Genomic DNA, 15,827 nt, shown 5'->3' on the forward strand with positions numbered 1-15,827 from the left:
AATCCGCAAACACACATATATATATATATTTATACACACACACACACACACACACACACTCACGCACACACACACAATTAAACATATACATATATAAACACACATATATATCCACAAACACACATATACATACTCGCAAACATACACACTTGAACACACACATGCATACACGTACATACATATATCCACAAACACACACACATACATTTATATAAAAACACACATATATATCCACAAACATATACATACTCGCACTCACAAACATACAAATTTGAACACACAAACACACATACAAACATACACACACACATATAAACACACATATATATCCACAGACACACATATATATACTGGCACTCATAAGCATACACACTTGAACACACACACAAACATAGACATACAAAAATATATATCCACAAACACACACACATAGACACACACGCACACACATATACTGTACACACACTCACATGCATAAATACACAACCATACACACTCATGTGCATATTCATGTGCACACACTCCACAATAAATGTATATCCGCACACATATACACACACCCATACATATATATATATATATATATATATATATATATATATATATATATATATATATATATATATATATATATTTGTATATATATATTTATATATATATGTATGTATGTGTGTGTGTGTATAAATATATGTATATATATTACACACACACACGCACAGACACACACATATAGTCAGCCCAAAATTATTCGTGCTGTAGGGGTTGACTGTATGTACACACATACACACAAACACACACACTTGAAAATAAATATATAGGTGTACATGTATACACACAAACATACAAGCACACACATGTATACAAACACAACTAACCCTAACCCAACACACACACATATTTATATATACACAAACACACTCACATGTATAAATACACAACCATACACACTCATATGCATATTTATATGTACACACACTCACACATATACACACTTAAATATAAATATACACACACACACATATATGTTTGTGTGTGTGTGTGTATGTGTATATGTTTATACAATCACGCACACATACACACACACCCAGATATAAATAAATATATGCATAAATATATGGTTGCGCACACACAAGTATACAATCACATACACATGTAAGCACACACACGTATACATTCATATACGCACACATTCAAAAACACTCACCCATGCACATACTCTCAGACATATATACACACAAACACACACATACATATTTACTCATACAAGCACACACACACACACGTTGAGAAGTCAGCTAAACAAAGCTGCTCACAGTGAATAATGGTGTGTGTGTGTGTTTAGCTGTGAATAACTGATCATCACAGGAACATTAGATCTCAGTTTCTCACATTAAACAGCTTGTAAACATCAACAGATCATCATCACATCATGATCACACACACACACACACACACCAGATAATGACATTTATATCTGTGTGTGTGTTCAGGTGGTCAAGTACTGGCCGGAGATTGGGAAATGTGGTTTTCTGGTGTGGCGGTACCTGCTGCGGAGAGATGATCTGGAGCCCGCGCCATGGACACCTGAGGGCATCGAGCGCAGCAAGAAACTGGGCCTCAAAGTCCAGGTGTGTGTGTGTGTGTGTATGTGAGAGTGTGTATCTTTGTGTTTGTTTAATATATATATATTTATAACCCTAACCCTATATATATATATATGGGTGGGACGGTGTCTCAGTGGTTATCACTGTGGCCTTACAGCTAGAAGGTCACTGGTTCGAGTCCACACACACAGTCCAAACACATGCGTTATAGGGGAATCGATGAACTAAATTGGTCGTAGTGTATGAGTGTGTGTGAATTAGTGTGTATGGGTGTTTCCCAGTGCTGGGTTGCAGCTGGAAAAGTATCTGGTGCGTAAAACATATGCTAGAATAGTTGACGGTTCATTCCGCTGTGGGTCTAAGACGAAAGAAAATGAATGATATATATTTGTGTGTGTGTGTGTGTGTGTGTGTGTGTGTGTGTGTGTGTGTGTGTGTGTGTGTGTGTGTGTGGTTGTAAAAACATTGGAGACCTGTGGTATGTCCCCACTATTCACAATTCAATTGTGTGTGTGTGTTTAGTACCCTCCTGGTTATCTGGAGGCGATGGCCAATAAGACGAAGCGTGAGGCGACGGTGCGGGCGACGGGCAGCCAATCACGCGGCAGAAAGAGAGGAAGACCTCGATGCTCACGACTGAAGAAACTGCCGGAGGAGGAAGAAGAGGAGGAGGAGAAACAACCTGCGCTGAACACTGAAGAAGAAGAGGAAGAAGAAGAAGAACAGAGCGACGACAGCGGAGGAGACATGCAGGAGGACGACAGCACAAGTACACACACACACACACACACACACACATACAGACACACACTTTCACAGACATGCACACTCATACACACACAGCGCCCCCTGTTGTTGGGAAACCTACTGTAATTAAACGTGTGTGTGTGTGTGTGTGTCAGGTGTGTGTGAGGAGCAGGAGGAGCCGCAGGAGAAGCGTCTGAAGGAAGTGGAGTCATTCGTTCTGTCAGAACAGCAGAAGAGTCTCATACAGGAAGACGAACCTAACAGGAAACTGTGGGACGAGGCTATGAGCTTCCTGACGGAGGGACCGGTAACTCACATACAGTATACACTCACACATACACACACACACACACACACACACACACACACACACACACACACACACACACACACATGCATATATGAACATAGATACACATATAAACACACACAAACACACACATGAATATAAAACCACACATACACATATAAACACACATACCTATGTAAACACAAACCTACATAGACATGAATACAGTATAAACACACATGCACATAAACATACACATACATATATAAACACATATACATACATAAACACATACATATACATATATAAACACACATATATAAACACATACATATATAAAAATATACATATATAAACACACATGTATAAACACAAATACATATATAAACACAGATATATAAACACACATACATATACATATATAAACACACATATATAAACACATTTATCTGTAAAAATATACATATATAAACACAAACATGTATAAACACAAATGTATAAACACACATACATATACATATGTAAACACACATATACATATATAAACATACATATATAAACATACATATAAACACAAACATATATAAACACATACATATACATATATAAACACATATATAAACGCATACATATATAAACACATACATATACATATATAAACACACATATATAAACGCATACATACATAAACACATACATATAGACAGATGCATTAACACACATACATATACACATGTAAACACACATATACATATATAAACACACATATAAACGCATACATATATAAAAATATACATATATAAACACACATACATATATGAACACACATATATAAACACAGATATATAAACACATACATATACATATATAAACACACACATATATAAACGCATACATATATACAGCTATATAAACAGACATACATATACATATGTAAACACACATACATATATAAACACACATATAAACACATACATTTGCATATATGAACATGCATACATATACATATATACTCACACACATACAAACACACATATTCAAACACATACATATGCATATATAAACACATACATATACATATATAAACGCATATATACTCACACACATACAAACAAACACACACACGTCATGTTAATCTGCTTGATTTCCTGTCATCCTGCAGAACTTCCTGCGTAAAGTGGAGCAACTGTTTATGTGTGTGTGCTGTCAGGAGCTGTCGTTTCAGCCTGTGACCACCGAGTGTTCACACACCGTCTGTAAGGTCAGTCATGCTCACCACACTGGGAAAACACACACATACATGCACACACACACACACACACAATAATTGGTGTGTGGATGTGTGTGCGTGTGCATGTACACATGGGTGTGTGCATGAATGTCTGTGAGCGTGTGTGCATTCATGTTTGTGTGTGTGTGTGTGTGCATGTGTGTGTATCTATTTGTGTGTGTTTGTGAATGCATATGTTTGTATGTGTGTTGGTGTTTGTGTGTTTGTGTATGCATGTGTGTTGGTGATTGTGCATGTGTGTGTGCATGCACACGTGTGTTGGTGTATGCGTGTGCATGTGTGCGTGCGTGGATATGTGTGCGTGCGTGTGTATATGTGTGCATGTGTAAGAGTGTGTTAAAATGTGTGTGTATGAGTATGTGTGTGTGTTTATGTGTGTGCATGTGTTTGTGTACGCATGTGTTTGCATGTGTGTTGGTGCATATTTGTGTATGTGTGTATATGCATGCATTTGCATGTGTGTGTGCATGTCCACATGTGTTGGTGTTTGTGTGTGTGTGTGTGTGCGTGCGTGCATATCTGTGTGATGATGAATGTGTGTGAGCATGTGTGTGTATGTGCTTGCGTGTGTGTGTGCATGTGCATATGTGTTGGTGTTTGCGTGTGCGTGTGTGCATGCACGAGTGCGTGTGTGTGCATATGTGTGAGTGTCTCTGTGTGAATGTGTGTTCATGAATGTGTGTGAGCATGTGTGTGAGGGTGCATGTGTGTGTCTACTTAAACTACATACTAAAAACATGTCGTTTGTGTGTGTGTGTGTGTGTGTGTGTGTGTGTTTGTTTGTGTGTGCGTGTTTGTGCGGGCGTGTGTGTAGCAGGAGAGTGTTCAAGCTTAGAAAAAAACTCATCATTAATAATCTGTTCTGGGGGCGGGGCTATAGACAATATGGCCTGATCTGATTGGTCAAAACTAACAACCAATTTATGCAAGACACAAATGCTGACAGATGAAATAAACATCACTGATCACACCAATCATCACATGATATAATACACAGCGCTACAGCTCAATGTGTGTGTGTGTGTGTGTGTGCAGTCATGTCTCCAGAGGTCGTTCCGTGCTGAGGTGTTCACCTGTCCCGCCTGCAGACATGACCTGGGCAGAGACTACAGTATGAGCCTCAATAAGAGCCTGCAGCTGCTCCTGGATCAGTTCTTCCCCGGATACAGCAAAGGCCGATGAGTGTCTGATCACGTACACAGACACACACACTCTAACACACACCCTCTCACACACACACACACACACAAAGCCTGACGTCACACCACTCCATACGGTTTCCCTGCAGCTTGAGGAGCAACACACACACACACACACACACACACACACACACACACAGAGTTCAGCAGAGAATAAACCCTAAAGTAATGATGTTTTGCACTGAGAATCTTAAAGCCTGATTATCAAAATTTATCTAAAGCGCTGACACATTTCACCCCAAATCCACATTAATATTCCCAGATTTTGACTTTTGAGTGTTTATTTTTATCTCTTATTTTAATGTTAGTTTTGATTTCTCATTTGCATATATAATTACCCTTATATTAATGTTATTAAGGGTATAAATGATTTAAAAATGGCGTAATTGTTGCATAAAATAGGCTTCAATTTCCTAAAGCAGAAGAATCAATAATAATCATCAGCAAAATTTAATTTTTATATAAATTTAGATTTTTACTAAGTTTTTATTCGCATTACTTATTTTTAATGCTAATTTAGATTTCTCATTTACATATATTAGCATAATATTTTTTGTTTAACTAATGTTGTAAATGATTTAGATTATGTAAAAATGGCGTCATTGTTGCTTTAAAATAGGCATCATTTTTTAAAGCAAAATACTCATTAATATTCATCAGCAAAATATAACCTTAGTACCAAAAGAGCTCATCTTCTCCATAAAATAAAATTAATTTTATTAGAATCACATTTTGCTTTAAAAATAATAAAAATTCTTTCAAGATTTATCTAAAAAAATTCCCCAAATTCATAAGAATTTTCCCTGATTTCAATTTTGAGTGTTTATTTGCATCTCTTTAATTTATTGTTAGTTTAGATTTCTCATTTGCATATATTAGTCATGATAGTTTTTGCTTATATTAATGTTGTAAATGGTTTAGATTGTGTAAAATTACGTTGTTGTTGCTTTATAATAGGCTTTATTTTTTTTTAAAGCAAAAGAATCATTATTAATCATCAGCAAAATATAATTTTAGTACCCCAAGAGCTCATTTTTCTTTCATAAAATAAAACATGATCACATTAGAAATCACATGTTGCTTTAAAAATCTTAAAGCCTATTTTTAAAAATTTCTTTTAAGCACTGATGCATGTAACCACAAATTCATATTAATATTTCTACATTTTTACTATTTAGTTTTTATTTGCATCTCTAGTTTTTATGTTAATTTCTCATTTGCATATATTAGCATAATAGTTTTTGCTTATATATATATATATATATATATATATATATATATATATATATATATATATATATAATATTTTGCTTATAATAATATATATAATATATATTTTGCTTATAATAAAATGATGTCATTGTTGCTTTAAAATAAGCTGAAAGCAAAATATGCATAATTAATCATCAGCAAAAGAGCTCATTTTCTCCATCAAATAAAACACAAACACATTAGAAGTTACATGCTGCTTTAAGAATCTTAGTCAATTTTTTTTCAAGATTTATCTAAAGCACTGATGCATAACCCCAAATCCATATTAATATTCCCAGATTTTTACCTTTGAGTTTTTACTTGCATCTCTTATTTTAATGTTAATTTTAATTTCTAGTTTGCATATATTTGCATAATATTTTAACCTTATATCAATGTAATAAATGGTTTAAATTATATAAAATGGCGTCATTATTGCTTTAAAATAAGCTTCATTTTCTTAAACCAAAATGCTTATTAATGATCATAAGCAAAATATAATATTTAGTACCTCAAGAGCTCAGTTTTCTCCATCAAATAAAATGTAACTTATCAGAAATGACATTTTACTTAAGAAACTTAAAGCTCATTTTTACGATTTATCTAAAGCACTCGCACATTTAACCCCAAATTCATAATAATAATTAATATTTCCAATTACATTTGCATCTTTTATTTTTAAAGCTATTTTTGATTTCTCATTTGCATATTTTAGCATATTTTTGCGTAAATTAATGTTGTAAATGGTTTACATTATATAATAAAGATTACTTTAAAGTAGTAATATTAATAATAGCTGGTAATAGTTTGTATTTTTAGAGTTTTTATTTGCATTTCTTATTTTTACGGTTAATTTAGATCTCCGATTTGCATATATAATTATCCTTATATTAATGTTATTTATGGTTTAAATAATATAAAAGTGACGTCATCGTTGCTTTAAAATAGGCTTCATTTTCTTAAAGCAATATAATCAATAATAATCATAAGAAAAATATAATTTTAGTACCCCAAGAGCTCATTTTGCCCCATAAATAAATCATGATCACATTAGAAATCACATGTTGCTTTAAGAGTCTTAAAGCCAAATTTTTCAGTATTTATCTAAAGCACTGATGCATATAACCTCAAATTTATAATAATCTACAGTTGAAGTCAGAATTATGAGCCCCCCTGTTTATTTTCCCCCCAATTTCTGTTTAACAGAGAGCAAATTTTAACACATCTCTAATCATAATAGTGTTAATAACTCATCTCTAATAACTGATTTATTTCCTCTTCATCATGATGACAGTAAATAATATTAGACTAGATATTCTTCAAGACACTTCTATACAGCTTAAAGTGACATGTAAAGGCTTCACTAGGGTAATTAGGGTAACTAGGCAGGTTAGGGTAATTAGGCAAGTCATTGTATAACAGTGGTTTGTTCTGGAGACAGAACATCGAAAACAAAAAATAGCTGAAGGAGCGAATAATATTGACCTTAAAAATTAAAAACTGCTTTTATTTTAGAAAAAAAAATATTATCAGACACACTGTGAACATTTCCTCAATCTGTTCAACATCATCTGGGAAATATTTAAAAAAAGAAACAAAAATAAAATCTTCTAAAATGAGCATTTTCTCAGCCTATGTTTATTTTAGATGTGAATATTTAAGTTATTTTTCATTTCTCATATATTAGTTTCATCTTTTTGGCTTCATATTAATGGTAAAACCTGTTAAACGTCATGCAAATTGTCTCATTATATTTTTAAAAGGCTTAATTTTCTTAATGCAACATATAATTATTAATATCTTCTCAAGTATTGCTGATGAACTAATTAGGAGCTCTTCTTTGCTTTAAGAATCTTAAAGTCTATTTATTAACATGCTGTATATTTAAAGCATTTACACATTTAACCCCAAATTCACAGTCATGTTTTTTATTTTAATCTGCATCTCCTGCTTATTATTTTTGCTTTTAGAATAGATTTGCTTTGAATCAAGCCTAATATTATAGGTAATTTAGCAATTTCAGTGTTTTTAATAACCAAATATATAAATGCAGTAATTAATATATCAGTTCTTGCCTTATATTAATGGTGTAAACTGTTTAAATTGGATGAAAATGTTATTATTAATATTATTAAATAGGCTTGATTTTCTTAATGCACAAATATTCACGCAATTATTCTCTGTAAACGCATCAGAAATCACATTTTTGCATGAAGAAACTCAATAAAGCCTAATTTCTCAGCACTTAAACACATTTTATTCCACTTTTGCTTTCATTTCTCATTATCAGTGGCTGTGATTCTAGATTAGAAGGATCTGTTGTCCAGCATTTATGTATTTTTAATGTGTTTTAATATTAAGGAAATGTATAAATACGGTGTTAATAATATATCAGCGTCTCCTGCATCCGTTTAATGGGGTAAAATGTGCTCAGATTTCAAGAAAATATTGTCATTATTCTGAATATCTGCATTTTCCTTATGCAACATGTAGTCAGGACACACGTCAGGCTCATGTTTCTCCATTAAAGCGTCTGTACACTGAAACACATTGAAGGCCAGACTCTTATTATGTTCAGTGTCTCATTAGTGACTTTTATTCTGCTTTTCCTGCTGTAAAGCTGGAGGCAGTGCAGCGTCATGTGTAAATGCTGTCCTCTGATGTGTGTGTTAATATTGACATCAGCAGTGTGAGGATGCAGTGAGGGGCTCAGATGTGTTTCAGTGTCAGCAGTAGAGGAGCTGCAGTGGCGGATGAGCCTGACCTGCTGAAACTACACACACACACACACACACACACACACATTACACTCTGAGCAGTCTACAGTCTGTGTGTGTTTTTGAGAGAGAGAGAGAATGAATGTGTGTGTGTACGAGTGTGTGTTCTTATGTTTGTGTCTCCATATAAGTGTGTGTGTCTATGAATGTGTGTCTGTTCAGTACAAGCGCGAGTGTGTGTGCATGTTTGTACAGTGTTTGTGTATGAAAGAGTGTGTGTGCATGTGAGTGTATGAGAGTGTAGACTAGAGTGTGTTTGTGTTTTTGTACAATATGTTGATGTGTGAGTGTGTGTGTGTATATAAATGTGCTTATGAGTGTGTGTGTCTGTGCACATATGCTTGCATGTGTGTGTGCGTGTATGTGTGCATTTGTGTGTGTGTGTGTGCACGTGTATTCGTGCATTTGTGTGTGTGTGTGTGAGCATGTATGCGTGCATTTGTGTGTGCGTGTGTGAGTGTGTATGCGTGCATTTGTGTGTGCGTGTGTGTGTGTGAGCGTGTATGCGTGCATTTGGGTGTGTGTGTGTGTGTGTGTGAGCGTGTATGAGTGTATTTGTGTGTGCGTGTATGCATGCATTTGAGTGTGTGTGTGAGCGTGCATGCGTGCATTTGGGTGTGTGTGAGCGTGTATGCGTGCATTTGTGTGTGTGTGTGTGTGTGTGAGCATGTATGAGTGTATTTGTGTGTGCGTGTGTGCATGTATGCATGCATTTGTGTGTGTGTGTGTATGCGTGCATTTGTGTGTGTGTGTGTGTGTGTGTATGCGTGCATTTGTGTGTGTGTGTGTGTGTGTGTGTGTGTGTATGCGTGCATTTGTGTGTGTGTGTGTGTGTGTGTGTGTGTGTGTGAGCGTGTACGCGTGCATTTGTGTGTGTGTGTGTGTGTGTGTGTGTGTGTCTGCGTGTATTTTGTGTGTGTGTGTCTGCGTGTATTTTGTGTGTGTGTGTAAAAGCGTGTATGTGTGCATTTGTGTGTGTAGTGTGTGTGCATTTGTGTGTGTGTTTGTGTGTATGCGTGTGTGTGTACGCATGCTGTGTGATTGTGTGTGCATGCATTTGTGTATGATTGTGTGTGTGTGTGTGTGTATGAGTGCTTGTGTGTGCGCTCCTCTCCTCTGCTGTTGTTTTTCTGTGTGTGTGTGTGTATGTATTCTGTGTGATTGTGTGCGCATGCATTTGTGTGTGTGTGTCAGTGTGTGTGTGTGAGTGTGTGTTGTTGTTGCTCCTCCAGGTCTGCTCAGTCCTCCAGCAGCTGTAAATCTTCATTCCCACACTCCTCTGCTGTCTCTTGTGTGTGTGTGTGTGTGTGTGTGTGTGAGTGTGTATGCGTGCGTGCGTGCGTGTGTGTGTGTTGTGCTCTTGGCTGTTTCTCTCTGCGCTTCTGCTGTTTCTGTGCTGTTCTCTGTTCTTCTGAAGACGTGACGCTCGCCGCTGCTGTTGCTGTATTCCCCTCATTCACTTACTCTCTCTGTGTGGCAGATCTACAAACACACACACACACACACACACACACACAAACATTGCTAAACATTGTGATTCCAAATTTTATACATGGTATAATACTTGTTATGTACTTATTAAATATTTTGATTCCACTATCAGTGTGTGAGTGTTTGTCCTAAAGGGTCACGATACACCAGAGCACGTGTGTTGAGCTGTTGACAGTCATATATGTGTCTCACGCTGCTATAAACACTATTAGGACACAGATATTTCACAACACAGTGATGAGATACGTGTGTGTGATCCAGCGTGGAGACTGGACGTCTGCACCGGCGAGTGCAACATGATGTGTTTGAGTGTGCTGCATTCATTCATGAGTAAGGCTTGGCTCAAACCAATCAGCGCGCTCTATTGTGCGACCTCATTAATATGCATGAGCGCTTCCAAGACTGTTTTACCTGTTACTGTGTTCAGACGGCAGAGAGACGCCACATTAACATTAATAAACATAGTGTGGTGTTTATAAATGTGCTGTATTGAAGGTTTTGTTTCATTTCACCGCTATGAGAGCGCAGCTGGACTCCCGTTTGGATTACAGTGCACGCCACAGAAATACGTCTGTAAGGAACATTGCTTACCCGAGAGCTTTTCTCATCTGCAAATGGTGAAATCCGCATTTGCGGCTCGTCTCCTCTTAATAAAGACGCAGCTCCAGTTGGTGTTGATTGTTCCGTCTCTACAGATTTGGTAAGTGAGCGGTCAGTGCTCTTTGTTTGTTTATTAAGAGATAAAGTTAGTTGGTGTGGTCAGCAGAAGTCTTTCAGCGTTTAAAGACAGACCTTAGTCTAAATGGTTGAGTTACTAGGTTTAAAAACACAGTTTCAGTCAGTTCTAGTTTTGAAAAAACTCATTTTTATTTTAGTTAACGACAATTATTTTACATTTTAGTTTTTTCGTTTAACTATAGTAACCTTGGTTTGGACTGTGGAGAACACCGGAGCACCCAGAGGAAACCCACGCCAACATGAGGAGAACATGCAAACTCCACACAAAAATACAAACTGACCTAGCCGAGACTCAAACCAGCAACCTTCTTGTTGTAACACCCCATTCACACGGGGCGTCAGCGTCAATGCTTCCCATTCACTTTGAATGGGTGATGTCAGGCGTTGCTGAAATGCATTGTGGATCCGTCGGCGCCGCTTAAGAGGCGTTGCTCGCTGCAGAAGTTGGGACTAGCTCAACTTTTCAAGCGCAGATGGAAGCGTCAGCCAATCAGATCGCTGTATGCAAATACACCTGCTAGACAGTGGCCTATTGCTGACTGAATTTCATTGGCTGACGCTGCTATGACCATCGCATCAGCCTCAACTTTAGACACGTCTTCAGTCAAGCGTTGACGCTGAAGCTCCGTGTGAATAGGGAGTAAGGCATCAGTGCTAACCACTGTGTCACCTATTTATATGCCTGGATAGCTAAATAGTCTGTATTCACGCTGTACTTTCAGTGTCAACCTTCCTGAGGAGTCATTTATTCCTTCTGCATAGTAACCAGCAGCTCTTCTCTAGTGTTTGTGTCGTTTTCTCATCATCCAGGTCTAGTTTTCAGAGGAGTTTTACACTTTTCTGTGATTGAATTCTCGTATACAGTCATTTTTTTCATGTGTTTTACATTCAGAAACTCCACCGGGATGCAGAGCTTCTGCTTTACTATAAAACAATAAAGTGATTCAGCTCAAATGTCAAAGGAAATGTGCTTTCATTTTATTTGTAGGGGAAAAAACACAAATGTTTTGATCTTTGTAAGCATTTTACCTGCATTTATTACATCTTATGAACTTCTTTACATTTATTCAGCTTATATTTATACATTTTTATAAGCAGCACTGTCAAATACCATGAACAGTTTATCTGGTATGATAATATGATACCGGTATGATAAATAGCAGGCATGTCCAAACTCGGTCCTGGAGGGCCGGTGTCCTGCAAACTTTAGTTCCAGCCCCGATCGGACACACCTGGGCTAGCTAATCAAGCTCTTACTAGGCTTTCTGGAAACATCCTTGCAGGTGTGTTGAGGCAGGTTGGAGCTAAAATCTCCAGGACTGAGTTTGAGCGCCCCTGGGATATTCTGCTACGATAACTACAGTGTGCATTGTGTAGTGTACAAGACGTCCTCTAGTGTTCGCTCGGAGCATCGCACCATCTCGGCTCATGACGTCACAGACAGACGACCCCGTGATCAGCGCCATCAGGTAAATCACTTTTGGGAAATCTGATTTACAGACAGTAGCCTATATATATATATATATATATATATATATATACACACACACAATGATGTAAAGTACTTAAGTAAATGGACTTTGTTACTTAAGTAATTTTTTGGCTACTTTGTACTTGTACTGAGTATTACAAATATAAGCTATATCCTCTTACAGGATGCAGTGTCTACTTTGATTGCCATGAACCACAGAAATAAGTGCTTTTAAGAATTTATCATCAAATTTGAGAAAACACATTGGAGTAAGAGTCTATTTAATGTTAATTTATTGTGAATTTAATACAGTTAATGATATGGCAAAAAACCACTGCGACATGACATGACTATTTGTGATGTATTTTTTATTGATTTTATATGTAGTTTACTAAGTTGAAAACACTGCTCCTCTTTGTTTAATTTTAATACAGAGAAAACATCCTAATCAATTGAAAAAATACTCAAAATAAAAGTATTGCCCCCCTTTGAGACTGAGAGCAGGTCAGCTCTGATTTTTTTTTTACTACGTTTTACTACTTTTTTATTTTTTGAAAATTGTTTGTGCCTTTTTTAACATTTGAGTTTGAGACTTTTTGTTCTATTTTTTATGTATTTTGTTTTGCCATTTTGAAACACTGAGGTGTTCAATTAAATTTCTGTATAAGGAAATAAATCCTTTTTGGTGTTCTTTGAGCCTACATTCAGCATGAGTAAAATACTCAAGTTCTTTTAAAAATTTATACTTTAATACTTTTACTCAAGTCTTATTGGAATTGGTGACTTGTAATGGAGTAATGTTTACAGGAAGGTATCTGTACTTTTACTCAAGTATGGCTTTTAGGCACTCTTTGTATATGTATGTATGTGTGTGTGTATGAATATATATATATATATATATATATATATATATATATATATATATATATATATATATATATATATATATATATATATTCAAAAATCATGAGTCATATAAATATATATACTTGATTTTTGACTCATTTTACAAGATAATTAACTGAAAAAAGCATGAATTGTTTGAATTGTAAAGCTGGCTATGATGCATTCAACTTTTGAATATTCTTCTTGGGAAGTTTCACATGCACAAGGCAAAAGTACTGTCTATTACTCCCTCCTTTCATTTTTCTGTAAAGATTTAAGATATGTTATCAGGTCTGTAGCCAGCCTGGTGAAAGGTTTGGTTCTGTTTTCTCAAAAAGTGGAACTATTTGCAGTTATTCGCTTCATTTTCTATTCCATTATGAGGTGTAAATACTGCATTTAAAGCACTGTTTTGCTGGATTAGCCTGTCGCATGCTCACTCTTCTTGATGTATCCGAAGCATTTCCTAAAGGTTTAGATTAAAGTAATAATACAATAATATATACAAAGAAAAATTACAATGCAGGAGACGCGGTGGCGCAGTAGGTAGTGCTGTCGCCTCACAGCAAGAAGGTCGCTGGTTTGAGCCTTGGCTGGGTCAGTTGGTGTTTCTGTGTGGAGTTTGCATGTTCTCCCTGCGTTTCCTCCAGGTGTCCAAACACATGCGGTACAGGTGAATTGAGCAGGCTAAATTGTCTGTGGTGTATGAATGTGTATGGGTGTTTCCCAGTGATGGGTTGCTGCTGGAAGGTCATCCGCTGCGTAAAAACACATGCTGGATAAGCTGGCGGTTCATTCCGCTGTGGTGACCTCAGATCAATAAAGGCACTAAGCCGGGAAAAAAATGAATGAATATGCAATGCCTATTTCAAAAATACTAATTTATTACAACATATTTAATTAGAAAAAAATAAACAACAACAAAGAAAGTGTAGCCTATTAGCATTTATAAGGCAAATGACGAACCGGCCAGCACATTCAACTCTCCTCGGTCAGAATTTGGGACAAAATTGGCAAATTCTTTGTCCTAAATTGTGTACCAACAGCCAACACAGGATTCGCTTGGTCTTAAAGTTTTTTTCGCTGAGTTATTTTCACCATTCATCATGGCAGCAGTCAAATCAGGACAAGTGAGCTCATATATGGGACAAGCTCATGACCTTGAGGCGTGGGTCTTCTCTGAACCCCCCCTGGCCACAGACCTGGTTGTAATTATTCAATTACAAGAAACAAGAAGGCTATAAAAACCTCTCTAATAATAAACAAATAATCTGATCAATCGAATCATTTACATATGACGGATCCCCCATATAATGTAGTGTTTTTATGTAATGTATGTTCTGCATCACTGGGTTTGTAAGACTGTATATGTGTTATCATGTAACTCGTCAGTTATGCTTTGTAGTGTCCGGCCAGTTACTCTAATGACGGTGTCCACTGGTGGATGAAGGTTTATGTTTGGTCTTTCCAGTGCACAATGTTGATTTACTTCAAACTTAACTCATATCTGACTCCAATTTTAGTATGAGGTGGTTTAGATCAGTGCTTCTCAAACTGTGGTACGGGGGCTTGCTTCTAGTGGTACGCGGAGGAATCAAATATGTCATATGTAAAGCTACATATATTTAAAAATCAAAAATTATTTATATATGAATATGATGACAAATAGCCTATAGCAGTGGTTCTCAAACTTTTTTCATCAAGTACCACCTCAGAAAAAAATAGCCTCTCCAAGTACCACCAAAATGAGCATTGAAATACAGTAGCGTAGAAGGCCAAGTAAAGCAGCTACAGCTCTGCACAGTTAAACAAAAACGTGGCAGATTACCTTAGACATATAGGCTATTTGGCATATTATATACATCATTTTTGATAAATTCTGAAATATATGTAGCATGCACATGACATATTTCATTCCTCTGTGTACCACTAGAAGGAAGTCTGCGTACCACTATACACGTACCACAGTTTGAGAACCACTGGCCTATACAGCTGAAGTCAGAATTATTCGCCCCCTTTTGATTTTTTTTTCTTTTTTAAATATTTCCCAAATGATGTTTAACAGAGCAATGAAGTTTTCACAG

General features: G+C 36.3%; 1 protein-coding gene across 2 annotated transcripts in view; it reads left to right on the forward strand.

Annotated features, from left to right (window-relative positions):
* uhrf2 (ubiquitin like with PHD and ring finger domains 2) overlaps nt 1-6,062 on the forward strand; it is a 42,128-nt gene extending 36,066 nt beyond the window's left edge. The window contains exons 12-16 of one of the 2 annotated variants that reach the window (XM_073935602.1): nt 1,491-1,628; nt 2,127-2,373; nt 2,507-2,658; nt 3,803-3,901; nt 4,967-6,062. In XM_073935602.1, coding sequence (XP_073791703.1) covers nt 1,491-1,628; nt 2,127-2,373; nt 2,507-2,658; nt 3,803-3,901; nt 4,967-5,113 — 783 coding nt within the window. In that variant the 3' untranslated portion in view covers nt 5,114-6,062. Of the gene's footprint in view, nt 1-1,490; nt 1,629-2,126; nt 2,374-2,506; nt 2,659-3,802; nt 3,902-4,966 lie in introns of those variants that run through there. The other variant, XR_012397023.1, reaches the window with a different exon arrangement.
* Nucleotides 6,063-15,827: the final 9,765 nt, after the last annotated feature.

The sequence above is a fragment of the Danio rerio genome, chromosome 21 (genome assembly GCF_049306965.1).
Source record: "Danio rerio strain Tuebingen ecotype United States chromosome 21, GRCz12tu, whole genome shotgun sequence".
Taxonomy (NCBI): domain Eukaryota; kingdom Metazoa; phylum Chordata; class Actinopteri; order Cypriniformes; family Danionidae; genus Danio; species Danio rerio.